The sequence below is a fragment of the Nerophis lumbriciformis genome, linkage group LG10 (genome assembly GCF_033978685.3).
Source record: "Nerophis lumbriciformis linkage group LG10, RoL_Nlum_v2.1, whole genome shotgun sequence".
Classification (NCBI taxonomy): Eukaryota; Metazoa; Chordata; class Actinopteri; order Syngnathiformes; family Syngnathidae; genus Nerophis; species Nerophis lumbriciformis.
In genome coordinates this window covers 23102009-23129205 of record NC_084557.2, presented here as the reverse complement: position 1 = coordinate 23129205, position 27197 = coordinate 23102009, and the positions used below count along the sequence as shown (strand labels likewise).

At 39.1% G+C, this 27197-nt stretch overlaps 1 protein-coding gene across 7 annotated transcripts in view; it reads left to right on the top strand.

The window, feature by feature from the left end:
- The window catches only part of brsk2a (BR serine/threonine kinase 2a), a 521979-nt gene that overhangs the window by 435623 nt on the left and 59159 nt on the right, over positions 1-27197 (top strand). For 4 of the 7 annotated variants that reach the window (XM_061969996.2, XM_061969999.2, XM_061970000.2 and 1 more), the window contains exons 9-13: positions 2733-2764; positions 10652-10816; positions 11669-11766; positions 14948-15098; positions 15439-15504. In XM_061969996.2, the coding sequence (XP_061825980.1) occupies positions 2733-2764; positions 10652-10816; positions 11669-11766; positions 14948-15098; positions 15439-15504 (512 nt within the window). The remainder of the gene's footprint in view (positions 1-2732; positions 2765-10651; positions 10817-11668; positions 11767-14947; positions 15099-15438; positions 15505-27197) is intronic. The other 3 variants (XM_061969998.2, XM_061970001.2, XM_061970003.2) reach the window with 1 other exon arrangement.

Below are 27197 nucleotides of genomic sequence, written 5' to 3'. Positions count from 1 at the left end.
TGGCTGTCCCCTGCTTTTCTCGTGCCCTGTCCTCCGCCGGGTGCGTCTGTCTGCGGCCTGCTGCTGGCCCTTGTGGGCGGTACGGTGGGTCGGGCTCTGGGGTTCCTGTCGCTGGCCGGCTTGGCTGCGTGGGGGCGGTGGTCCCTGGTTCCCTGGGCACCACGCCTCCTGTTTGTGGGTTGGGCTCTCGGGGGTGATGGGGCCGTGCTCTGGCTCCCACGCACTCTGGGAGTCGAATGTATTGTACATGCAAATTCACGTATGCTCACATACGTACATAGGTACCTACGCTCCCACATACATACACAAATACAGTACATATTTACCTACCTAATGTTCGTACATCCACACGCACATTCAATATACAAACATACACATACACATACTGTACATATACATTCACTGTACAAACACATATACACATTCTGTACATATACATTCATTGTACAAACACATATACACATTCTGTACATATACAAGTACATATGCATACTTACACTCATGCACATAATCACGTTTCATCAAACATATATTAACGTTGTTGCCCTAGGGTAAACTGGGTGTAACACATGGCACACTGACAAAGCTTAACCTATTGTGACTATAACAATCTACAAGGTTAATGTAGGTTGCTTCTCTTTCTCCCCCTCCATTTTTTCTGCATTCTTTCGTATCTCAAGTTATCATTACGTATATGTATTGTTGCATTTAAACAACTGTATTGTTGATAATAAAGGTAAATTATTGGTATTGTTCATTATCAATAGCGCTATTTCTATTGGTATTTGTATTGATCCATTTGTAGTGTAATAATGCTCATTGTCATTTCTGTATTATTTTTTATTTTTCGCTAACTGCTTATTTGCTATTACTTTTACCATCATATTTGTACATGTCATATTTGCTGATGTTGCTCTATTGTTGTTGTTGTTGTTGTTTGCTGTTGTTGTTTTTGTCTCTCTGTCTAATCCCCCTCTTGTCCCCACAATTTCCCCCTCTGTCTTCTTTTTTTTTCTCTTTCTATCCCCTCCTGCTCCGGCCCGGCTGCACTAAATGATAATATAAATACATTTAATAAAGTCAAATACAAATAAGGCAACAAGAGAAGTATCCTACACTTCTCTTTTGTAAAGTAAATCTGAACAGCCGACATGGGCATCTACATCAACTATATGATTTGCCTGAGAAGCTGGACAGGACATAAAAAAAAAAAGAAAAAAAAAAAAAAAAAAAAAAAAAAAAAAAAAAAAAAAAAAAAAAAAAAAGAGGGCAGTGGGAGCGATTCAGATAGGGAAGATACTGTGAGAGGCGGGTGGGACCTGATATTCAGCTGGGAATGACTAAAACAGTAAATAAACACAAGACATATAAATACTCTATTAGCCACAACACAACCAGGCTTATATTTAATATGCCACAAATTAATCCCGCATAACAAACACCTCCCCTCTCCCATCCATATAACCCGCCAATACAACTCAAACACCTGCACAACACACTCAATCCCACAGCCCAAAGTACCGTTCACCTCCCCAAAGTTCATTCAGCACATATATTTCCCCAAAGTCCCCAAAGTTACGTAAGTGACATGCACATAGCGGCACGCACGTACGGGCAAGCGATCAAATGTTTGGAAGCCGCAGCTGCATGCGTACTCACGGTACCGCGTCTGCGTATCCAACTCAAAGTCCTCCTGGTAAGAGTCTCTGTTGTCCCAGTTCTCCACAGGCCAATGGTAAAGCTTGACTGTCATCTTCCGGGAATATAAACAATGAAACACCGGCTGTGTTATCCGAGGGTGCATTCTACGGCGGGGGTGCATTATCCGGCACAACACCTGCCGCAATACACCGCTTCCCACCTACAGCTTTCTTCTTTGCTGTCTCCATTGTTCATTGAACAAATTGCAAAAGATTCACCAACACAGATGTCCAGAATACTGTGGAATTTTGAGATGAAAACAGACGACTTAATAGCTGGCCACCATGCTGTCCCAAAATGTCCTCTACCTTCCGGGACGTCACGTGCCGGCGTCATCATACCGAGACGTTTTCAGCAGGATATTTCGCGCGAAATTTAAAATTGCACTTTAGTAATTGGTATGTGTTGCAATGTTAAGATTTCATCATTGATATATAAACTATCAGACTGCGTGGTCGGTAGTAGTGGGTTTGAGTAGGCCTTTAACTGGCACTTTCTCTCTAGTCCTGTGCGTCGGTCGGGACAAAAGGCCATGTTGATAGCGCTGGAAGGGAAGCACATTAAAATTGTGATGAGGAAGCATGTGAGCTGCAAAGAGAAAGAGAAGTGGAGATTCCCTTTGGACCCGGAGGCTTCGTCCGGGTCAGCAGTGTGTATGGAGCAGATAATATTCTGTTTATAGCTCAGAGTTATCATCTCTCTCTCTCTTGCTCTTCTTCTCATTCCAGCACTTCTACCTTTTTCCCCTTTTATTTTTCATTTTTCCACTGGCACTATTAATATTTGAGAGCCTCATTTTATCCTCCCACATTTCAATCAGCCTTTGTGGCCCAATCACATTTCTATTAGTTCACTGTGATTATAGAGGCCATACAACGTTTACCTCTATTCTGTATTATTTCATTATTTACCCTGCAATCACCCACTCGTTCTATTTGGATGCCAAACAATCAAAAATTGTTGTTTCTGTTTTTTTTTAAGTGAAATGCATTGTCCTAATTCTGACCTTTGTCTATTTTTTCGTTTTCCAGCTAGAACAGATCCAGAAGCACACATGGTACATGTAAGTATTCCTCCGCTCCCTTCCATCTCCACTGTTGTTGTTGTTGTTGTTGTCGTCCTGAGGGGAGCTATCACGTGATAAATGACTTTGAGTTTCGGGCATGTACACCGGTGCAAACCACGACTCCACTCTCGGGGTTGTGGGAGTAAATCGGTGGTGCTTGAAAAAGGATATAGAGCAGGGGTCACCAACCTTTTTGAAACCAAGAGCTACTTCTTGGGTACTGATTAATGCGAAGGGCTACCAGTTTGATACACACTTAAATAAATTGCCAGAAATAGCCAATTTGCTCAATTTACCTTTAACTCTATGTTATTATTAATAATTAGTCAGAGTTCATTTATATTAAACACAAAAAACTCTTTGCATTTTAAGTGTTTATATATATATATATATATATATATATACATATATATATATATATATATATATATATATATTGTCATTTGTAAGTTACATGTAAGTGTGATTTAAACAAGAATAGCTAAATAAATGAATCTATATATATACAAAAAAATGGGTATTTCTGTCTGTCATTCTGTCGTACATTTTTTTTCCTTTTACGGAAGGTTTTTTGTAGAGAATAAAAGATGAAAAAAACACTTAATTGAACGGTTTAAAAGAGGAGAAAACACGAAAAAAAAGAAAATTAAATTTTGAAACATTGTTTATCTTCAATTTCGACTCTTTAAAATTCAAGATTCAACCAAAAAAAAGAAGAGAAAAACTAGCTAATTCGAATCTTTTTGAAAAAATTAAAAAAAAGAACATCATTAGTAATTTTTCCTGATTAAGATTAATTTTAGAATTTTGATGACATGTTTTAAATAGGTTAAAAGCCAATCTGCACTTTGTTAGAATATATAACAAATTGGACCAAGCTAAATTTCTAACAAAGACAAATCATTATTTCTTCAAGATTTTCCAGAACAAAAATTTTAAAATAAATTCAAAAGACTTTGAAATAAGATTTAAATTTGATTCTACAGATTTTCTAGATTTGCCAGAATACTTTCTTTGAATTTTAATCATAATAAGTTTGAAGAAATATTTCACAAATATTCTTCGTCGAAAAAACAGAAGCTAAAATGAAGAATTAAATTAAAATGTATTTATTATTCTTTACAATAAAAAAAAATACATTTACTTGAACATTGATTTAAATTGTCAGGAAAGAAGAGGAAGGAATGTAAAAGGTATAAAGGTATATGTGTTTAAAAATCCTAAAATCATTTTTAAGGTTGTATTTTTTCTCTAAAATTGTCTTTCTGAAAGTTAAAAAAGTAAAGTAAAAAAATTAATTAATTAATTTAAACAACTGAAGACCAAGTCTTTAAAATATTCACTGGTAAGTGCTGCTATTTGAGCTATTTTTAGAACAGGCCAGCGGGTGACTCATCTGGTCCTCACGGGCGACCTGGTGCCCGCGGGCACCGCGTTGGTGACCCCTGATATAGAGCATGTGGAGCACTGCAGGCAACGAAGGGGACGTCGGCTGGTAGGTTTTTTTTTTCCGCTCTCTGTTGAAGTTTTATATCTCTGTGAAATTGGAGGCGTTTGTAGTAAACTTCACAACCATCTATTTTGTTTTGTAAAGGGTACACTGCCAGAGTTTCGGATGGCCAAGTAAAGATGAAATATGTGTATTAGTTGTGAGTTATTGTCTCTTGTCAGCGAAAGTCCATCCAATCAGACAGTGACTGTCGTGTCAACCAGAAAGGCACAAGAGAGGAATGGGAAGACAAGAGGCTGAACCAGACCTAATTCAACACTGTCTGAACTAAAGTCTGGATGAATTGAGAACTAAAACCAGGTTTCCTTTGTAATATTTTAAAATGTTATTGATGGCATGTGCCCATTATAATTTGCATAATAAAACACAGATGCAGAGGAATGTGGGCAGATGGGCCATTCTGTCAAGGCCAGAGTATGATATAATTACAGTTAATCATATCATGCAATATGATGTTAGCAACGATAAATGTATTATATCCTGAACATATTAAGAGGGCCTAATAAATGGGTTGGTAATTAACTTCAGCTCTCAAATCCTGCTGAATTGGCTCCTGTGTTGAACTAATACTACATTACTGTCGTTCTGAAGTTCAAAACGTCAGAGCTTTTACAATTTAGAAACTAATCTAAGATTTCAGGGACGGGACACGCCTCTACAGCAACGTACAAAAAAATGGCCTCACATGACCGGTCAGGACATTTTGTCTTCAGTTCAGCAAACATCAAATGATTAACTCTGGATAAGTGTTTGGGTTTTTCTTTTGTCATTTTTTGGTACTCCTGACACAGTGAAGTCAGTGAATACTCCATCGCCACTACACATGTGTAGTGTTGTTGTTAGGTCTCTAGATTTTGCTGGGCATTGAATCCATCAAACCCGGACGGGTCCGATTGTCTTAGACAAAGTTTTGCCTCTCACCCGAGCAGGCTTCACCAGCTCATGCTCCCAGACTTAGATAGGACAGCTCTAATGTTAAGAGAGGGCCTGGTGCAGGGTCCAAAGTATCTGGATGGTTTGGACACTTGCTACCTATAATGATTCTAATCGACATGTAACACATTTCCTGGTGGTCTACATAATATGTCAATAATGAATAAAGCTAAACATGCATTGGACCAAAAATCACTCCATATTCTTTACTGCTCGCTAGTGTTACCATATCTGAGTTATTGTGCAGAAATATGGGGAAATAACTACAAAAGTACACTTCATTCATTGACGGTGTTACAAAAAAAGATCAATTAGAATAATACATCATGTTGGATATAGAGAACATTCAAACCCTTTAATAATTGAATTGAAAATACTGAAATTCCACAACATAGTGAATTTGCAAACAGCTAAAATGTTGCACAAAGCAAACTATACTCTGCTACCGAAGAATATACCATAATTCTTCTCAACAAAAGAGGAGAAATATAATCTTAGAGAAAAATTGTATTTAAAACATTTGTAAGCACGTACAACACTTAAGACCTTCAGTATATCAGTATGTGGAATTAAATTCTGGAATTGATTAAGAAAAGAAATCTAACAATTAGAGATGTCCGATAATATCAGTCTGCCGATATTATCAGCCGATAAATGCTTTAAAATGTAATATCGGAAATTATCGGTATCGGTTTTTTATTATTGGTATCGGGTTTTTTTTGTTTTTGTTTTTTTTAATTAAATCAACATAAAAAACACAAGATACACTTACAATTAGTGCACCAACCCAAAAAACCTCCCTCCCCCATTTACACTCATTCACACAAAAGGGTTGTTTCTTTCTGTTATTAATATTCTGGTTCCTACATTATATATCAATATATATCAATACAGTCTGCAAGGGATACAGTCCGTAAGCACACATGATTGTGCGTGCTGCTGGTCCACTAATAGTACTAACCTTTAACAGTTAATTTGACTCATTTTCATTAATTACTAGTTTCTATGTAACTGTTTTTATATTGTTTTACTTTCTTTTTTATTCAAGTAAATGTTTTTAAATTTATTTATCTTATTTTATTTTATTAATATTTTAAAAAAGGACCTCATCTTCACCATACCTGGTTGTCCAAATTAGGCATAATAATGTGTTAATTCCACGACTGTATATATCAGTATCGGTTGATATCAGTATCGGTAATTAAAGAGTTGGACAATATCGGAATATCGGCTATCGGCAAAAAGCCATTATCGGACATCCCTACTAACAATGTACTAATATGATCCACTTCAAGAAACTCTTCAAACGTAACGTGTTTACAAAGTACAAAGAAGAAAACCATGATAAACATTCTGAATTTATTTCATCCATCCATTTATTTTCTAGATAATCTTACTTATCTCACAATATAAAATACAACTTACTTCACTTATTATTATTTATTTATTGTTCATGTTATTACTTATTGAGTATATTGTGAGTAAATTGAGAACAGGAAGTGAACAAAAGTTTTAGCAAGGGGTTGGATTAAATAAGATCTGCTTCTTCCTACTCCTTTTCGAACATGTTGAATAGAGAAACTGGAAATTGTGATGTTGTATGCATGTTCGAAATAAACTCAAACTCAAAATATAGAGGGAGACCATCCTTGTCCGGACATGTCCCTTTTTCTATAGGGTAAATATATTGGATTCTGCTATTGGATTTCAAACTAGAGAATTGCAATTACGCCCTCATGCATACAGACGTCGCTCAAGTCTCGCTACGTCATCAACCCTCGCCGTTTGCCAGCAGTGACATAAGACAGATGCGAGAAATGTTTGTTTACTTTCATGATGCCGTCGCATGCGATGTTCGGCTTTGTTTGTGCTCTTGTTACTTTCTTTTGCCTGTCTTTATTAAAAAGAAGACAGTTTAGAAGAAATGTTTTGGCAAAATATGCAAATTCTGACGCATCAACTTGCGTCATGTAAAATGGTTTGCATTGTGTCTTTGAAGCCAATATTTACGTGCAGTAATAAAGATTTCAAAAGACTGACTTAAACCACAAGTGTCATTTTTGTGAAAATAATTAAATACAGTCACGATCAAAAGTTTGCATACACTTGTAAAGAACATACGGTAATATACTCCCAGGGGATGAACAAGGAGATGGGTCAAATGCAGAGGACACATTTCACCACACCGAGTGTGTGTGACAATCATTGGTACTTTAAAATCATGGCTGTCTTGAGTTTCCAATAATTTCTACATATTTCAACATTCATGAAGTTTGGTTCTTTTATTAATTTATTATGGGTCTACTGAAAATGTGAGCAAATCTGCTGGGTCAAAAGTATACATACAGCAATGTTAATATTTGGTTACATGTCCCTTGGCGAGTTTCACTGCAATAAGGCGCTTTTGGTAGTCATCCACAAGCTTCTGGCAAGCTTCTGGTTGAATTTTTGACCACTCCTCTTGACAAAATTGGTGCAGTTCAGCTAAATGTGTTGGTTCTGACATCAAATGGACAAAGATAAGACCTTCTGGAGTTAAGTTATGTGGTCAGATAAAACAAAAATGTAGCTGTTTGGCCACAATACCCAGCGATATGTTTGGAGGAGAAAAGGTGAGGCCTTTAATCCCAGGAACACCAAACCTACCGTCAAGCATGGTGATGGTAGTAATATGCTCTGGGACTGTTTTACTGCCAATGTAACTGGTGCTTTAAATGGGACAATGAAAAAGGAGGATTGCCTACAAATGCTTCAGGACAACCTAAAATCATCAGCCAGGAGGTTGGGTCTTGGGCAGGACAATGACCCCAAACACACGTCAAAAGTGGTAAAGAAATGGCTAAATCAGGCTAGAATTAAGGTTTTAGAATGGCCTTCCCAAAGTCCTGACTTAAACCCCTTGAAAACATGTGGACAATGCTGAAGAAACAAGTCCATGTCAGAAAACCAACACATTTAGCTGAACTGCACCAATTTTGTCAAGAGGAGTGGTCAAAAATTCAACCAGAAGCTTGTGAATGGCTACCAAAAGCACCTTATTGCAGTGAAACTTGCCAAGGGACATGTAACCAAATATTAACATTGCTGTATGTATACTTTTGACCCAGCAGATTTGGTCACATTTTCAGTAGACCCATAATAAATTCATAAAAGAACCAAACTTCATGAATGTTTTTTGTGACCAACAAGTATGTGCTCCAATCACTCTATCACAAAAAAATAAGAGTTGTAGAAAGTATTGGAAACTCAAGACAGCCATGACATTATGTTCTTTACAAGTGTATGTAAACTTTTGATCGCGACTGTATGTGTATTACTTAGATTTGTACGCTTTTTCTGGCTTTTCTGCCATTTTCTTCTCGCACCTAATAGAGTAGGGAGGTCTGACAGCTCACTTCGCTTCAAGGGAGGTACTTCGCCCTTCCCCACTACCTGACGGATAATTCGAACGCCTCTTGATTGATGTGAATGCCAACACCAAGAAGGGAGGGCAACAGCAAGGGGGGATGAGGGGAATTCGAATCGAGCCTAAGTCTGTGAGATGATGAAGCCTGCTCGGACGAGACGTGAAACGTCTTCTAAGACAATCTGAACAGTCCAGTTGCAATGCCCTTAGAAAACAATAACCTGAATATTTACAGGCAGTATCTAGATTATTGAAACATTAACACAGGTTAACTTTGTGATGCGCTTGTGTAACAATAACCAATGTTAGAAATAAACGCGACTCTTCGTCTTTTTTGGCCATTATTAATAATCAACTTATGCATGAATATGCTATCACATTTTAGTGTCATCTATGGTTGACTATTGCCACACTATCAAATCAAATCGAATAAAGCTTTATTTATAAAGCGCTTTTCATATATAAAAGAAATGCAACGCAAAGTGCTTTACAAAGTTAAAAACAGTACTCTGTTGACCCATACCCCCCATTATCACATCGGATACAGATACCAAACACAAAAACACACACACACCCGCACACACATATGCAACTGTATGGACCAATGATTGCATGGCTGAGTACAAAGGAGACATGTGAGTAAACACTATCACAGGAGCCATCTGCACTAGGAGGTCATCAGACCATGGCCACCAGGACGCTGACACAAAGGCGCCCCCACATGCACGGCCAATAATGGCTTATCTGAGGAACGTTTGAAAATAAAAATAATAAAACTTGTAAAATAGTAAGAACCATGTGTAGAGATAAAGAATAAAATACAAGTAAGACATATGAAGATTAATAGAAAAAGAAAATGAATATATATATATATATATATATATATATATATATATATACAGTAAATAAATAAATACAACTAAATACAATCTTGCATAACTACCGTATTTTTCGGACTATAAGTCGCAGTTTTTGGCCGGGGGTGTGACTTATACTCAGGAGCGACTTATGTGTGACATGATTAACACATTACCGAAAAATATCAAATAATATTATTTAGCTCATTCACGTGGGAGACTAGACGTATAAGATTTCATGGGATTTAGCGATTAGGAGTGACAGATTGTTTGGTAAACGTATAACATGTTCTATATGTTATAGTTATTTGAATGACTCTTACCATAATATGTTACGTTAACATACCAGGCACATTCTCAGTTGGTTATTTATGGCTCATATAACGTAGACTTATTCAGCCTGTTGTTCACTATTCTTTATTTATTTTAAATTGCCTTTCAAATGTCTATTCTTGGTGTTGGTTTTTATCAAATAAATTTCCCCCAAAAATGCGACTTATACTCCAGTGCGACTTATATATGTTTTGTTTTTTTTCCTTCTTTATTATGCATGTTCGGCCGGTGCGACTTATACTCCGAAAAATACGGTAAAAGCCAAATCAAAAAGGTGGGTCACTATTAATATTGATTATTTCTCTTAAGACATTATTTGATACATATATATATATATATATATATATATTTTTTTTTTTTTTTTTTTTTTTTTTTAACAAATCAGCTTGCATTGGGGAGAGGATTCAGTTTCACTTTAGACATTCGACACTGTATTTTTCTCCCACGGTCCAAAGCGGGAGAGTTAACAGTGATGCAACCGGCAGAGATGATTTTGTGCAAAAGCAGGCTCGGAAGAAAGAGGAGGTAGAATGCAAACTCATTGCTCAGCTTCAAAAGATGATGACTATTCATCCACTGAGGTGAAAAATACTTTACGGGCGATGATGCAACATGTGGGAAATATGTAATGGGGTCATGAGCAGGCTAACATTTTGCCTTAAATGACCAAAAGGCAAGGGAATAGTAAAGCGTTTTCCACATTTACCGGCCTTAACATTAGGCACACCAAACTAAAGCTACATTCAACGTTATCAAAAGGATTCTTTGACATTTTTAAAGTTTAACGTTTTGAGCTACTGTCAGATAAGATTGTGCAAGATCACCCCTTTGTGTTGCCTTCCCAGAGGGGGTAAGAACGAGCCAGAACCTGAGCAGCCCGTGCCGAGGAAGGTGACCATCCGCAGCCTCCCGTCTGCAGACGACATCGACCCAGACGTCCTGGACAGCATGCACTCCCTTGGCTGCTTCAGAGACAAGAACAAGCTGCAGAAAGACTTGCTCTCAGATGAGTGAGTGCACAGGGAAACCTTAATGGGGGGTGAGAAATAGAAGATGAAAAAAAGTTTAAAAAAAAAAAAAAGGCTATGATGAAATGGGAAACAATAAAAAGTGATCTACACCGACAGCAATGGTTTCTTCTTCGCTCTTATGAAATCTCGTGCGGCTGTCACTTGAGATGGCAGGGTCCATGGATCACTTTGCCGTTATCACACTGTGCTTACACCCTTTACTACGGGGGGACCCTCCTCCATCCCCCGCGAGTGCAGGCTGGCCTCATAAAAAACCTAGAGGGTCATTTTATTTGTGTCCATTTGCTAATGTTTGCTTTTAAGAGATAAACACAAATACCTGTCAAGGACACTTTACAACTGACCATGGGATCATTACTATCCTCCATCCTGTCTCTAAGGAGCGAGACACCAGGAACATGTGCTGCCTACATTCCTTTCCCCTACTTCCTTAAAACTAAAGCTGCAGGTTCATGTCTCTTTGCCTACTTATGCTCTGCACTCTGCTTTTGCTACAGGAGCCCAAACTGCTCTGCATTGTAGAAATTAGCCCATTGGAGAAATAGATCTCTCACTTACTGAAACACTCAAAAAGACTTGTTTAGAATGTTTCCATACTGTCCTGCAATGTGCGCAATAGGGTATGATGATCTTTGAAACTCAACTTACATATGATGGCTAGATTTTCCGAGCAGAAAAAAACCTACATAAACTATTACAATTGCTTTTTAGCACTCAAGACTCGCTGCAGCACTAATGCACGCTACTTTGTATTCATTGTTTTTTGACCTTGTTATGAAGACATTTTTTTTATGTGCGATATTGTTTTTTTAAACTGCCTCTTTTTTGCAGTGACAACCAAGAAAAGATGATCTACTTCCTGTTACTGGACCGTAAGGAGAGGTACCCCAGTCAAGAGGACCAGAACCTTCCTCCTCGCAATGAGATAGGTGAGGCTCAGATACAAACGACCTGTGGCAATAATTAATGCTTAATGTTTCTGTTAATTCCCACCTTTTCATTAGCAGATGGCTTTTGCCAGTGACATATTTTTGACGTTATGTCTTCTGCAGTCTAAATTTTAGATTAGTACAAACTTTTTTTTTTTTTTTTTCAAAATATTTTTATTGAATTTTGCAGACAGTAACATAGTAAACCCCACCCCTTACAATACCCACCCACTTTAATTCCCAAGGTAATTGTCACCTAGTGCCCACAACAAATATAGACACACATGAATATATGCAAACTTAGATTCAATCTAACAAATATATTAAAGATAAACAAAAGATAAATAAGGTAAAATAAATACTACATAAGATATGCAAAAAAAATATATAACGTAAAAGTAAATAAACACAAGGAATGAGGGTCGGGTCGGGGGGGGGGGGAGTACAAACTTTTTTAATTTTCCTGAGGGAACTCTCCTGAAGGAATCAATAAAGTACTATCTATCTATCTAAACTAGGGTTGTACGGTATACCGGTATTAGTATAGTACAGCGATACTAATACCCCCCCACACACACACACACACACATACACACACCGCCCCCCATGTTTCATTACACACCGTAGCTCACCGGCGTCAAAATGTAAACAAACGCCATTGGTGGATCTACACTTAACATCCACTGTAATGATACCAAGTACAGGAGCGTATCTAGTCAATACTACTATGATTACGTCGATATTTTTATCTTTTTTCATTTTTTTTTTTATTTATGTTTATAAACTCAGGAAATATGTCCCTGAACACATGAGGACTTTGAATATGACCAATGTATGATGATCCTGTCACGACTTGGTATCGGATTGATACCCAAATTTGTGGTATCATCCAAAACTAATGTAAAGTATCAAACAACAGAAGAATAAGTGATTATTACATTTTAACAGAAGTGTAGATAGAACATGTTAAAAGAGAAAGTAAGCCGACTGTGACAGTTGCATGCTGTCGTGCTGGTTCCAAGGACCACCAAGGAATGACATTGTTGCGTGCAGGTTTAACTTCTTTTATTTTTGCAAATAAAAGTCTCTGTGGGGTTGCCTTTCAGCTTTGCCGTTTTCTCCTGCTGGCTTCTTCGCTTCCGCTTTTCAGCTGCGTGCGTCGTTGTCTTCGTTGCGCTCTCTTTCGCTCTCGCTCTGCATCCGCTTCTCGTTGGCTCTTTCTCTCCTCTCCGCCTCTCTCCCTGACGTTTACGTCTGCCGCCCTTTTATACAGTGCGAGAGGATAATTAAATTGTGCCCAGCTGCGCGATCCACGCACCTTATAATGATTGCGGCGTCGATCCTGGCGCGCCCCGCCTCGCTGCTCGCTCGCCGTCCACGCCTCCTCGCCGCCATCTTGGAGCGAGCTCCAGTGTGCCCTGCCTCGCTGTCGGACTGCCGGCCCCGCCTCTCCACACAGGCATTAATAGTAAATGAACAAGTAGATTAATAATAGAATGATAAATGACACAATATATTACTGCATAAGTCAGCAGCTAAATTAGGAGCCTTTGTTTGCTTACTTACTAATAAAAGACAAGTTGTATTGTATGTTCACTATTTTCTTTAAGGACAAACTTGCAATAAGAAACATATGTTTAATGTACTGTAAGAGTTTTTGTTAAAATAAAGCCAATAATGCAATTTTTTGTGGTCCCCTTTATATAGAAAAGTACCGAAAAGTATCGAAATCATTTTGGTATCGGGACAACACTGGTACAGACTCACCAGCATACTCTGCCGAGGACATTTACTTTGTCAGTTACACATTTTGGGGCTAGAACTAGCCCTGTTATGCATTTCCACAAATGTCCACTGCAGAAGACATTGACTCTCAAGAGTATAAATATAACATGAGTTGTAAATAGTTTTTTTGTTAAAAGAAAAATATGATACTACAAAATACCTATAAAGGCAGGTTTCCGCAGTGCAAATACACGACTCTGACACCAGGTTTGGTAATAGTTTCATGTCTTCAGAACATGCTTATTAACATCACATTATGGATCAATACCGGTACGTTTACATTTGCACACTTTGTCAAGGAGTGGAATAAGCAGATCTTAACTAGTGATCGGTACCTTTTACATTTGAACAGATACAGTACATATTTGGGTATCAGTACCAATTGTCAGTACTTTTTTGTGTGGATGTGGTAATAATAATAAAAATATATTGTTGTATTTATTCAGCATTTAATTACCTGGTGTGTAACCATTCAGCTGATGATAACACTGCTATCTAGTTGTCATATCTTGTTTTCATACACTTCTGAGTCTCATTAGCAAGTATGCATTCGTTTTAGTTTGTCGTCAGTTAAGTTGAATGTGCCAGACTTGTCTTTTGTTGAGCCCTACAAAGTAATTATACTGCAAGTATTGTACATTGATTGTAACATGCATCTGAGTTGTAATTTTGATTGCCGAATTGAGATATGTTGAAATGTATCCATGAAAATCGTCTATGCCAATCAATAGCATATATATGGCATACCCAATGTAAATTAGCATCTAGTTTGCTTGAAAAGTGGAGCCTTATTAATGAGCGCTTTTGGCTTGGAAAATTGTAACATTACCTCGAAGCCGTCCGCTATGAAAATGTCAGATTGCCGCCAAGTGCCGCCAGTCTGCTTTCGGACCTGATGTCACGTGCAACCAAAGTATGTTTGATTTTGTTATTGTTGCTCGGCAATGCAGGTAGAACTCGGTTGGTACACAAGTACCAAATTTAGTACCCGTCGCTAATCCTAATTCTCCAATGCACTTTCTCTTCACGGTATACTGCAGATTGTAAACGTTTCTTCATTCACATACACACGTTTGTAAATGCTTCATGTGTTGTATACACATAATGTAAATGTCAGAGGAAAACAAGTCGAAAGATCTTTAACTTTGGGGACATAATAGCTGGTGATGGCCATTGAGCTAATATGAGTTGTTACATAGTGACATTTCGATGATTGGACTTTTCTCATTGAATGCGATCCAGTCAATAATGTGGTCATTAGTTTAAGGTCTGCCAGGAAAGAATTACTTATGACTATTAGTGAAAATCAATGCAATTAGCGCTAAATATCACTTCAACACATTGTAATGTAATCTGAACTGCATGTTTTTTTTTTGTCCTGCTGTGTGACTCACAGATCCCCCCAAGAAGCGGGTTGACTCTCCCATGTTGAACCGACATGGAAAACGGAGACCAGAGAGGAAGTCCATGGAAGTCCTCAGTGTCACAGACGGAGGCTCGCCTGTGCCGGCCAGGAGAGCCATCGACATGACACAGCACGGCCAACGGTATGCATGACTCGATGAACACGCTTGCTGTCTCTGCTAAGTTACAGGATGTGACTGATTTACTGTTTTATCTGACACAAGATGTCTGAGGTCATAGGGCAAATCTTTATTGGTACACTAATGATTTCACAGGCGATTGGTTCCAACATGTTTAAGATAGCTGGGGTGTTTTTGGTCAAGACTAATTGCTTTTCCTCCCCGCTAGTCAGTGAACACTTTACAGGAATGTCATTTGTGAAAGCAACGTGAGTGTTTTTGTGTAAGGCCAGTGGTCTCTCAGCAGGTTTTGCAAACAACTGAGTCTGATCGTCTGCTCGCTTTGTGTCCTGTCTCACCGTAGTAAGTCAGTGTACAGTAAAAGCTTGGATATTCCTGATGGCAGACAAAAACGCAGCAAAGAAGAAAGGTATTCACTTCTCACACTTTCCCCTCCTTGTGTTCCTTGTTCTAACCACTCTTGCAAGAAAATGTCAGAACGATGCAGACGTGCTCTCTTTCGTCCGTTAAAAAAAAAGCACATTTTGGCTCAAGCTTTGTGAATTTAAACATTTGACTTAATTTTCTGTGCAATGTCGAGCTTAAATATCCAACTCCAACACCCCCACCCCCTTTACTGAGCTCAAATATCCTTTCCTAAATGCATTGATAAGCACATCCTCTCCATTCAGCGTCTCACTTCCTCTTGAGATATAGAGCCTTCCTCCTAGTTCAGAAAGTGGAGGCCGAGCCACAACCCCACCAGGCATAGCGAGGCTGATTTAAAATCTATTTGCACATCTTATTTCAGCCGCCAGTATATCATCACAGCAAATATTCCTACTGGATGACGCTGACGGTTGTGACAGCAGGAGAGATGGACTGTGAGTTAACCAGATGAGCCTAATGACAGAGAGAAGGGGACATGAATGCAGGGCCCATGAGTAATATCATATTTCCACATTATAGACATTTGTGAACTCTTCCCAATGTTGGATATTTTAATAACTCCTCACTTGTGCAGTTTGGCAACAAGAGCACATCAAGAATTCAGCTCATGCTGCTTTAAACTTCCATCCACAAGACACTTTGGGAGCTTTAGATCCGTTTCTGCAGCTCCCACTTTTTAAGCTGTCCATCTTTGAATTCTATGTTAATATTCATCCACACATTTCATCCCCTCTCCTCCACTCTTCATCCCTTCAGGCCCTCCAAGTCTTTATTTAAAGGTTGTGCTAGTTTAGGAGCTGCATTTTTGCTTTAATATTTGCTGAATTCCATAGCACCAGTTTACCGTTATCTTATGTTAAAGGGGAACATTATCACAATTTCAGAAGGGTTAAAACCATTAAAAATCAGTTCCCAGTGGCTTATTTTATTTTTCGAAGTTTTTTTCAAAATTTTACCCATCACGCAATATCCCTAAAAAAAGCTTCAAAGTGCCTGATTTTAACCATCGTTATATACACCCGTTCATTTTCCTGTGACGTCACATAGTGATGCCAACACAAACAAACATGGCGGAAAGAACAGCAAGCTATAGTGACATTAGCTCGGATGCAGACTCGGATTTCAGCGGCTTAAGCGATTCAACAGATTACGCATGTATTGAAACGGATGGTTGAAGTGTGGAGGCAGGTAGCGAAAACGAAATTGAAGAAGAAACTGAAGCTATTGAGCCATATCGGTTTGAACCGTATGCAAGCGAAACCGACGAAAACGACACGACAGCCAGCGACACGAGAGAAAGGGAGGACGAATTCGGCGATCGCCTTCTAACCAACGATTGGTATGTGTTTGTTTGGCATTAAAGGAAACTAACAACTATGAACTAGGTTTACAGCATATGAAATACATTTGGCAGACAGCCCAATTTTCATCAATTAATATATTCTGTAGACATACCCTCATCTGCTCTCTTTTCCTGAAAGCTGATCTGTCCAGTTTTGGAGTTGATGTCAGCAGGCCAGGGAAGCTAGGGTCGATATTCTTCTCTTGATCATCTTCGGTGGCATGAGGGACTGTGTGAGCCAAGACATCGAGGGGGTTTAGCTCGCTCGTCTGCGGGAACAAACTGCCGCCATTGCTTGCCGTGCTACCGAGGTCCTTTGTCCCTGAATTGCTCACACACTCCGGCAGATTCAATGGGGGTCTGGCGGCAGATTTCTTTGACTTTATCGTTGGAAATGCATCTGCTTTGAGTGTCGCAGGATATCCACACATTCTTGCCATCTCTGTCGTAGCATAGCTTTCGTCGGTAAAGTGTGCGGAACAAACGTCCAATTTCTTGCCACTTTTGCATCTTCGGGCCACTGGTGCAACTTGAATCCGTCCCTGTTCGTGTTGTTACACCCTCCGACAACACACCGACGAGGCATGATGTCTCCAAGGTACGGAAAACAGTCGAAAAAACGGAAAATAACAGACCTGATTTGACTCGGTGTTTGTAATGTGTTTGAGCAAATGGCGGATTGCTTCCCGATGTGAGCGAATAATAGAAAGGCGTTTAATTCGCCAAAATTCACCCATTTAGAGTTCGGAAATCGGTTAAAAAAATATGTGGTCTTTTTTTATGCAACATCAAGGTATATATTGACGCTTACATAGGTCTGGTGATAATGTTCCCCTTTAAGAATAGAACCCATCGCAATGAAAGGAAATAGATCAAAATGGTATGTGACACACTATGTGGACAAAAGCAATGGGAATTTATGCATCAGGGGTCTCAAGTTCACGGTCAGCACGATCATACTTTGTGGTTCCTTACTTAACGTCAAAGTTTAGAGTAAATGCAGCAGTAAATTGACAGCACAACAAACTAGGGTTGTACGGTATACTGGTATTAGTATAGTACCGCGATACTTTTGAATCATATTCGGTACTATACCGCCTCTGAAAAGCACCAGTCCGCCACCGCCTTCACTACACACCGTAGCTCACTGGCGTCAAAATGTAAACAAACGCCACTGGTGGATCTACACCTAACATCCACTGTACAGTAGCGTATCTAGTCAGAACTACTATGATTACGTCGATATTTTTTTGGCATCACAACATCTTCTTTCGTTTTTTAAAATGTATATTATGTTTAAACTCAGGATATATGTCCCTGGACACATGAGGACTTTGAATATGATCAATGTATGATCCTGTAACGACTTGGTATCGGATTATTACCCAAATTTGTGGTATCATCCAAAACTAATGTAAAGTATCAAATAACAGATCCCACCTTCAAAGACATGCACCTGGGGATAGGTTGATTGGCAACACTAAATAGTCCCTAGTGTGTGTGAATGTGAGTGTGAATGTTGTCTATCTGTGTTCGTCCTGTGATGAGGTGCGAGATAGGCTCCAGCACCCCCGCCACCCCGAGAGGGACAAGCGGTAGAAAATGGATGGATGGATGGAATAAGTGATTATTAAATTTTAACAGAAGTGTAGATAGAACATGTTAAAAGAGAAAGTAAGCAGATATTAACAGCTCTGAAAACACAGCTATTCACAACCCTTGAGAGACAACAAACACATCTTTTTTTTTAGGATTTTAAAGAAAAAAAAACAAATGTAATATGTAGAATATTGACTGTATTTTGGTCATTTTAAGCACTGCCGGAACTTCTTTCGTGGACACATTTATTTTAGTGCCCAGAGCAACACACTTCCGACTTCCGGCAACAAACGCGTGTGTGTGTATTTGTTCTAATCATGGCAGACTTGGTAACAGACAACAAAGAATTAAATATTTTTAGAGACAAGAGGATTCACAACCTTATTTTTTTGAAGTTATTAATACAGAGGATGAACTGCTGGTTATAGAAGCTTTACAAGCACGAAGAAGTAAGTAAGTAAGTACATTTTATTTATAAAGTGTTTCTCACAGATAAAATCACAAAGCGCTGAACAAAACATAGGTGAAGTAAAACAACAATTAAATTAAAACAACAGGGGCAACATCAGAACCTGGCCTGAAGACCAGAGGCTGCACCCTGAAGAGTAGGGGCATAATAAGTCAGTGATGTACTGAGGAGCCCCACCATGTAATGCACAGAACGCGAGGACTAAAATTTTAAACTCAATGCGGAATTCAACTGGAAGCCAACGAAGACTGGATAAAATGGGGGTGATATTGGCTGTTCTGGTCAAAAGTCTGGCAGCTGCATTTTGTACAGTCTGAAGTCTCTTTAGCGTTGACTTGTTAAACAAAGTGAAAAGAGAATTGCAAAAGTCAAAGTGAGACGAAATGTACACGTGAATGATCATTTCGAGATCCAATTTTGACAAAATATATCTCACTTAAGAAATATTTCTGAGATGATATAAACAGTTTTTGGTCAGTTGACGACAGTGACCTCTCCAAAGACATTGACTGATCCAACACAACCCCAAGGTTTCTGAGGCTGCTTTTAACAGATTCACCCAGAGCACCAAGGGAGTTCTTGATCTGGGGGATGATACGATGGAGCAGACGGAAGCCGAGAAAGCCAGGACCGGTGTGACCAAACAGACAACTGTCCATTGAGTGATAACTATAATATCGATCATGATACATGCAGAATGTCATGCTTATTACAACTACAGTACCGTATTTTTCGGACTATATAAGTATATATAAGTCGCAGTTTTTTTCAAAGTTTGGCCGGGGGTGCGACTTATACTCGGGAGCAACGTATGTGTGAAATTATTAACACATTACCGTAAAATATCAAATAATATTATTTAGCTCATTCACATAAGAGACTAGACGTAAAAGATGTCATCGGATTTAGCGATTAGGAGTGACAGATTGTTTGGTAAACGTATAGCATGTTCTATATGTTATAGTTATTTGAATGACTCTTACCATAATATGTTACGTTAACATACCAGGCACGTTCTCAGTTGGTTATTTATGCGTCATATAACGTACACTTATTCAGCCTGTTGTTCACTATTCTTTATTTATTTTAAATTGCCTTTCAAATGTCTATTCTTGGTGTTGGGTTTTATCAAATAAATTTCCCCAAAAAATGTGACTTATACTCCAGTGCGACTTGTATATATGTTTTTTTCCTTCTTTATTATGCATTTTCGGCGGGTGCGACTTATACTCCGGAGCGACTTATAGTCCGAAAAATACGGTACATACGCTGTCGAGCTAGCTGTGTACAAACAAAACGTGAATGTGGGCTAATACTTTACAGATACTCTAATATGCTTGTTCATGTTTTTCAGTCAGTACATATTGGGGTCCTACCGCATTGTGTTGTGCATTACAAACTCAAAAGCCATTCAGCTGCTAATGCAGAAGCTAGCTTACAGCTAATAATGTAGCATGCCGTCGCAAGGCGATGTGTTACTACTTTAGAAAAACAACCCTAACCCTACCTCAGTCTTCGCTCTTACAATAACAATGTCACTACAACTAGGTTATTATACAGGTTACGGAACGTAAATGAAGTATTGTTTGCGGTTTTTGGATGTATTTCTAGAGTGATTTAGGGGCAGAATTGATTCCTCCCATTAGCTCTATTGCTCTTGAAGAAGATAGATATCTACATATATCCATATTTAAGAGTTATTTCTTTCTATAGTCAGGTTTGAAATAACTAGTGTTTTCTCTTTGTGCTCTTTCTATTTTTTCTCCATCTCATGACCGAGGGTACACTGTGAATTACCTTGAGCTTGGAATGTGAGGAGTAGCAGTACTCCTTTCTTAACTCATCCTGTCTCATCCTGAGCTAAACAATGAACCTGTGTAATCCAGCTGGGGCGGGTGGGGGCTATTGGCATATTGAATAGGAGGGCGCTTCCGTAAGGATTTTTAGATCTACTTGGCTACGCAATTGAATGTGTTGTCCTAGGCTGGTCTCTTCAAAGCTTTGAAAATAAATTACAAAATACCTATTCTGTTCTGGTGATAATATAAACTCAGTTTATGTGTCATCAAAAGAACTTGGGATTGACCAGTAACTTAAATTCCCTTGGAATTACAAATTAGAATGGCCCAAAAATTATATACACAGTACAGGCCAAAAGTTTGGACACACTTTCTCATTCACAACACAACTGATGGTCCCACCCCCATTAATAAAGCAAGACATTCCACTAATCAACCCTGATAAGGCACACCTGTGACGTGAAAACCATTTCAGGTGACTACCTCTTGAAGCTCATTGAGAGAATGCCAAGAGTGTGCAAAGAAGTAACCAACGCAAAGGGTGGCTATTTTGAAGAAACTAAAATATAAATCATGTTTTCTGTCCCAAGTGGAGGAGTTCAAGTACCTCGGAGTCTTGTTCACGAGTGAGGGAAGAGTGGATGGTGAGATCGACAGGCGGATCGGTGCGGCGTCTTCGGTAATGCGGACGCTGTATCGATCCGTTGTGGTGAAGAAAGAGCTGAGCCGGAAGGCAAAGCTCTCAATTTACCGGTCGATCTGCGTTCCCATCCTCACCTATGGTCATGCGCTTTGGGTCATGACCGAAAGGACAAGATCACGGGTACAAGCGGCCGAAATGAGTTTCCTCCGCCGGGTGGCGTGGCTCTCCCTTAGAGATAGGGTGAGAAGCTCTGCCATCCGGGAGGAGCTCAAAGTAAAACCGCTGCTCCTCCACATCGAGAGGAGCCAGATGAGGTGGTTTCGGGCATCTGGTTAGGAAGCCACCCGAACGCCTCCCTATGGAGGTGTTTAAGACACCTCGGCATCCCCCGGGAGGGGCTGGACAAAGTGGCTGGGGAGAGGGAAGTCTGGGTTTCCCTGCTTAGGCTGCTGCCCCCGCGACCCAACCTCAGATAAGCGGAAGAAGATGGTTGGCTGGATGGATGTTTTCAGTTATTTCACCTTTTTTTGTTAAGTACATAACTCCACATGTGTTCATTCATAGTTGTGATGCCTTCAGTGACAATCTACAATAGAGATGTCCGATTATATCGGCCTGAAGGATAAATGCTTCAAAATGTAATATCGGAAAATATCGGTATCGTTTTTACTTTTTTTTGTTTGTTTGTTTGTTTGTGTACCCCGCCTTCCGCCCGATTGTAGCTGAGATAGGCTCCAGCGCCCCCCGCCACCCCGAAGGGAATAAGCGGTAGAAAATGGATGGATGGATGGATTGTTTTTTTTGTTTTGTTTTTTTTATTAAATCAACATAAAAAACACAAGATACACTTACAATTAGTACACCAACCCAAAAAACCTCCCTCCCCCATTTACACTCATTCACACAAAAGGGTTGTTTCTTTCTGTTATTAATATTCTGGTTCCTACATCCATCCATCCATGTTCTACCGCTTATTCCCTTCGGGGTAGCGGGGGGCGCTGGAGCCTATCTCAGCTACAATCGGGCGGAAGGCGGAGTACACCCTTGACAAGTCGCCAACTCATCGCAGGGCCAACACAGATACATTATATATCAATATATATCAATACAGTCTGCAAGGGATACAGTCCGTAAGCACACATGATTGTGCGTGCTGCTGGTCCACTAATAGTACTAACCTTTAACAGTTAATTTGACTCATTTTCATTAATTACTAGTTTCTATGTAACTGTTTTTATATTGTTTTACTTTATTTTTTATTCAAGAAAATGTTTTTAATTAATTTATCTTATTTTATTTTATTAATTTTAAAAAAAAGGACCTTATCTTCACCATACCTGGTTGTCCAAATTAGGCATAATAATGTGTTAATTCCACGACTGTATATATCGGTTGATATCGGTATCGGTAATTAAAGAGTTGGACAATATCGGAATATCGGATACCGGCAAAAAGCCATTATTGGACATCCCTAATCAATGTAAATAGTCATGAAAATAAAGAAAACGCATTGAATGAGAAGGTGTGTACAAACGTTTGGCATCGACTGTATATTCCACAAAAATTCCACCCAAAAAAATGCAGTTCCCCTTTTCTTGAGCTTTGATACTTGTCTATACATGGTAATTCAGCTATACAAAAAAAAACCTGCTGCATCTTTCTTCCATCGACTTTGAATTTGACTTTATATTCCCATATTGGAATGTCAACTATGTGCCCTTTCCAGCCTTTTTATATCTCATGTCAGTCTCACTCACTCAGTCTCTTCTCCACCCTTTTGTGGCGCTCATTCCCAGTCACAGTCACCTCCCACCCCCGTGTTAGTGTAGATTCGCTCCACTAATGTACAAATTCTGCTAGATTTTCCTGTGTCTGCGCTGCTGATTTGGTTGGTGGTTTTATACGCTGCTGCTTCTCCGCCTCCAAATCAAATGTCTCTGGCTATATATATCTATCTCTCTCCTCCTCGTGTTTTATTGCTCTCCAGCAGATTGCAGCCGCAGTGAAATGTGTTGTTAACCGGAGATCTGTGAGGCTACATTTTAAACTTTTTCCGCCTGTTTGCTGAACTGAACTGAGTCTCACTATCCCCCCAATGACAGACTGGTAGAACGAAAGCTATCAGGTAGCACCAGACTGACTTTGACATGCTTGTTTTGACAGCATGCAGCATCAATCACTCAAGAGTCGATATTATCTGAGACTAACGTTACAAAACAAAAGCTTTTTTTTCTCCACGATTTTTACCTCCCATATATAATGCAGACGGTGACTAATAGCTTGCGTGCAGAATAATCAATTACTAAGAGCTGCTGCAGGAATGTTGCACATAAATACACACAAATGTATTTCTTCTAAGTAGTTTTTTTTCCCCCAAGTCAAAGCAAGAAATCCCACTGCGTTCATTTAAATGCAAGGAGAAATGAAGGCAGGTTAATGATATGGAAATGAAATATGAAAAAGTGCCACAGTGTGATGAGCAGCATATTAAATGACGTTTTTTTTTTGTTTGTTTGTTTTTTGCTGCACAGTTTACCTCTCGTCGCTCGATTCCATTTAAATGAGTTGTGTTATGCAAAGTAGTTTTGATATGTCCTAAAGTTGATGCTGATTATTGACTCTAATGGGTTAGAGTTACTGAAAGTAAGCGCGTGTACCACAGGTCTACTGAGAAGAAGCTGCAGGGGTCTTATTACATCCTCGAACTGGAGGAGCTGAGCTGTGGATATTAATTTAGTGGATCATCGGGAGGTTTCTCCAGACTCAGGAAAGGAAATTACTTGAAACAGCGTGTTGATTGATATGGCAATCTGCCTCATGTAGAGAAAGTGTAAGACAAAGCAGTGGAATTGTGTTTGGGTTTTGACACAGGGGGTTCCTGGCACCGCCCAATATGTAGTATTTCGTTTTCAATTTATTTCAGTCCATGCATTATTTCAGAACTTGTTGTATTAGTTGCATCTCACACAGCTTTGTAATGCTCTGTGACCATGGGCAGAGCACCAAATTCTGTTCCCACAAGACTCCTAAAGGGCCCCCCATCCCACCCTAAACCCAAAGTTGTCGCCCCCATCCACACACTCTTGGGGCCTGATTTCATATAATAATATATACTCTATGTAAAATAAAATAAACACCATTTAAAAAATATGAAATGACGCCAAAACACATCAATTGAATTTGTTTTAATTAGCCCTTTAAAGCCCCACTTAAGAACTTTCAGTTTCCATTGATTTTGGCCGCACCAGTGGACCAAAAAAAAACGAAGAAAGATGGAAGACCACATTTCACATTAGGACCAGCGCATAGCGTCGTAAATCGTCAGAAACTACAGTCATGTACATACAAACTGACACGATAATACCACAATTTCCACAGTATGAACTAGGGGTGTGGGAAAAAATCGATTCGAATTCGAATCGCGATTCTCACGTTGTGTGATTCAGAATCGATTCTCATTTTTAAAAAAGCGATTTTTTTATTTTTAATCTTTTTTTAATGAATCAATCCAACAAAACATCCATCCATCCATCCGTTTTCTACCGCTTATTCCCTTTGGGGTCGCGGGGGGCGCTGGAGCCTATCTCAGCTACAATCGGGCGGAAGGCGGGGTACACCCTGGACAAGTCGCCACCTCATCGCAGGGCCAGCACAGATAGACAGACAACAGTCACACTCACATCCACACACTAGGGCCAATTTAGTGTTGCCAATCAACGTATCCCCAGGTGTATGTCTTTGGAGGTGGGAGGAAGCCGGAGTACCCGGAGGGAACCCACGCAGTCACGGGGAGAACATGCAAACTCCACACAGAAAGATCCCGAGCCTGGGATTGAACCCAAGACTACTCAGGACCTTCGTATTGTGAGGCAGACGCACTAACCCCTCCGCCACCGTGCTGTCCAACAAAACAATACACAGCAATATCATCACAATGCAATCCAATTCCAAAACCAAACCCGACCCAGCAACACTCAGAACTGCAATAGACAGAGCAACTGAGAGGAGACACAAACACGACACAGAACAAACCAAAAGTAGTGAAACAAAAATGAATATTATCAACAACAGTATCAATATTAGTTACAATATCAAAATCCCTCATTGACATTATCATTAGACATTTATAAAAAAAAGAGAAAAAAAAGAACAATAGTGTCACAGTGGCTTACACTTGCATCGCATCTCATAAGCTTGACAACACACTGTGTCCAATATTTTCACAAAGATAAAATAAGTCATATTTTTGGTTTATTTAATAGTTAAAACAAATTTACATTATTGCAATCAGTTGATAAAACATTGTCCTTTACAATTATAAAAGCTTTTTACAAAAATCTACTACTCTGCTTGCATGTCAGCAGCATACTTGCCAACCCTCCCGGATTTTCCGGGAGACTCCCGAAATTCAGCGCCTCTCCCGAAAACCTCCCGGGACAAATTTTCTCCCGAAAATCTCCCGAAATTCAGGCGGACTCAGGTCCATGACAATATAACCAGCATACCTGCCCAATCACGTTATAACTGTAGAATGATGGAGGGCGAGTTCTTGGTTTCTTATGTGGGTTTATTGATAGGCAGTTTCATTAACACCCTCCCAGCGCGGCAAACAACACACAACAACAACAGTCACGTTTTTGAATACCGTAAAGCAGTTTGTCTGCCGTAAACAGCAATGTTGTGACACTCTTAAACAGGACAATACTGCCATCTAGTGTTATGTGTGTGTATATGTGTAAATAAATGAACACTGAAATTCAAGTATTTATTTTTTATATATATATATACATATATGTATATATGTACATATATATATAATAAAATAATATATATATACGTATATATATATATATATATATATATATATATATATATATACACATATGATAAAATAAATATATACGTATATATATATATATATAGCTAGAATTCACTGAATGTCAAGTATTTGTTCTATATATATATATATATATATATATATATATATATATATATATATGAAATACTTGACTTGGTGAATTCTAGCTGTAAATATACTCCTCCCCTTTTAGCCACGCCCCCGACCACGCCCCCTTCCAGCCCGACCACGCCCACCTCCACCCCCCATGCCCCCACCTCCTGGAATCGGAGGTCTCAAGGTTGGCAAGTATGGTCAGCAGACTGTAGATCCTGCTGAAATCCTATGTATTGAATGAATAGAAAATCGTTTTGAATCGGGAAAATATCGTTTTTGAATCGAGAATCGTGTTGAATTGAAAAAAAAATCGATTTTGAATCCAATCGTGACCCCAAGAATCGATATTGAATCGAATCGTGGGACACCCAAAGATTCACAGCCCCAGTAGGAACCTACATATTTTACTAAAATGTTATATTTCCGATTTGCAGTCATTGCATTGTTTTTTTCTTTAAAGAGTACTTTTGAGTTTGTTGCTTGGCTGGTCGTGTCTGTGTGGAACTGCGAACTATCAAGCTGGGGCCTTTTTATTGCTACCACGCAAATTTCGGATAGTAACATTAGCATTGTTATTATTGATTTGAGCATTGATTGTCACTTACTCATTTATCAGGAACAGAGCCAAGTCAGCATCGGTCTTTGTCGTTCAGTTCAAATGTTATTGTATCTGGGTAGCCTCCCTTTTTCTCTTTTTGTCTCCTCAGACAAAACTTTTTGTTTCTTTTGTTGTTCTGCAGCTTCTGCCCTGATAGCAGTAATTGCACATAGGCGTTAGCATTGACGTCCGTTTTTTTAAACGAATGGCGAAAGGGGAAAGCGACATATGCCGTAAATCAAGTCAGCACATTTGTAGCAGATATTAAA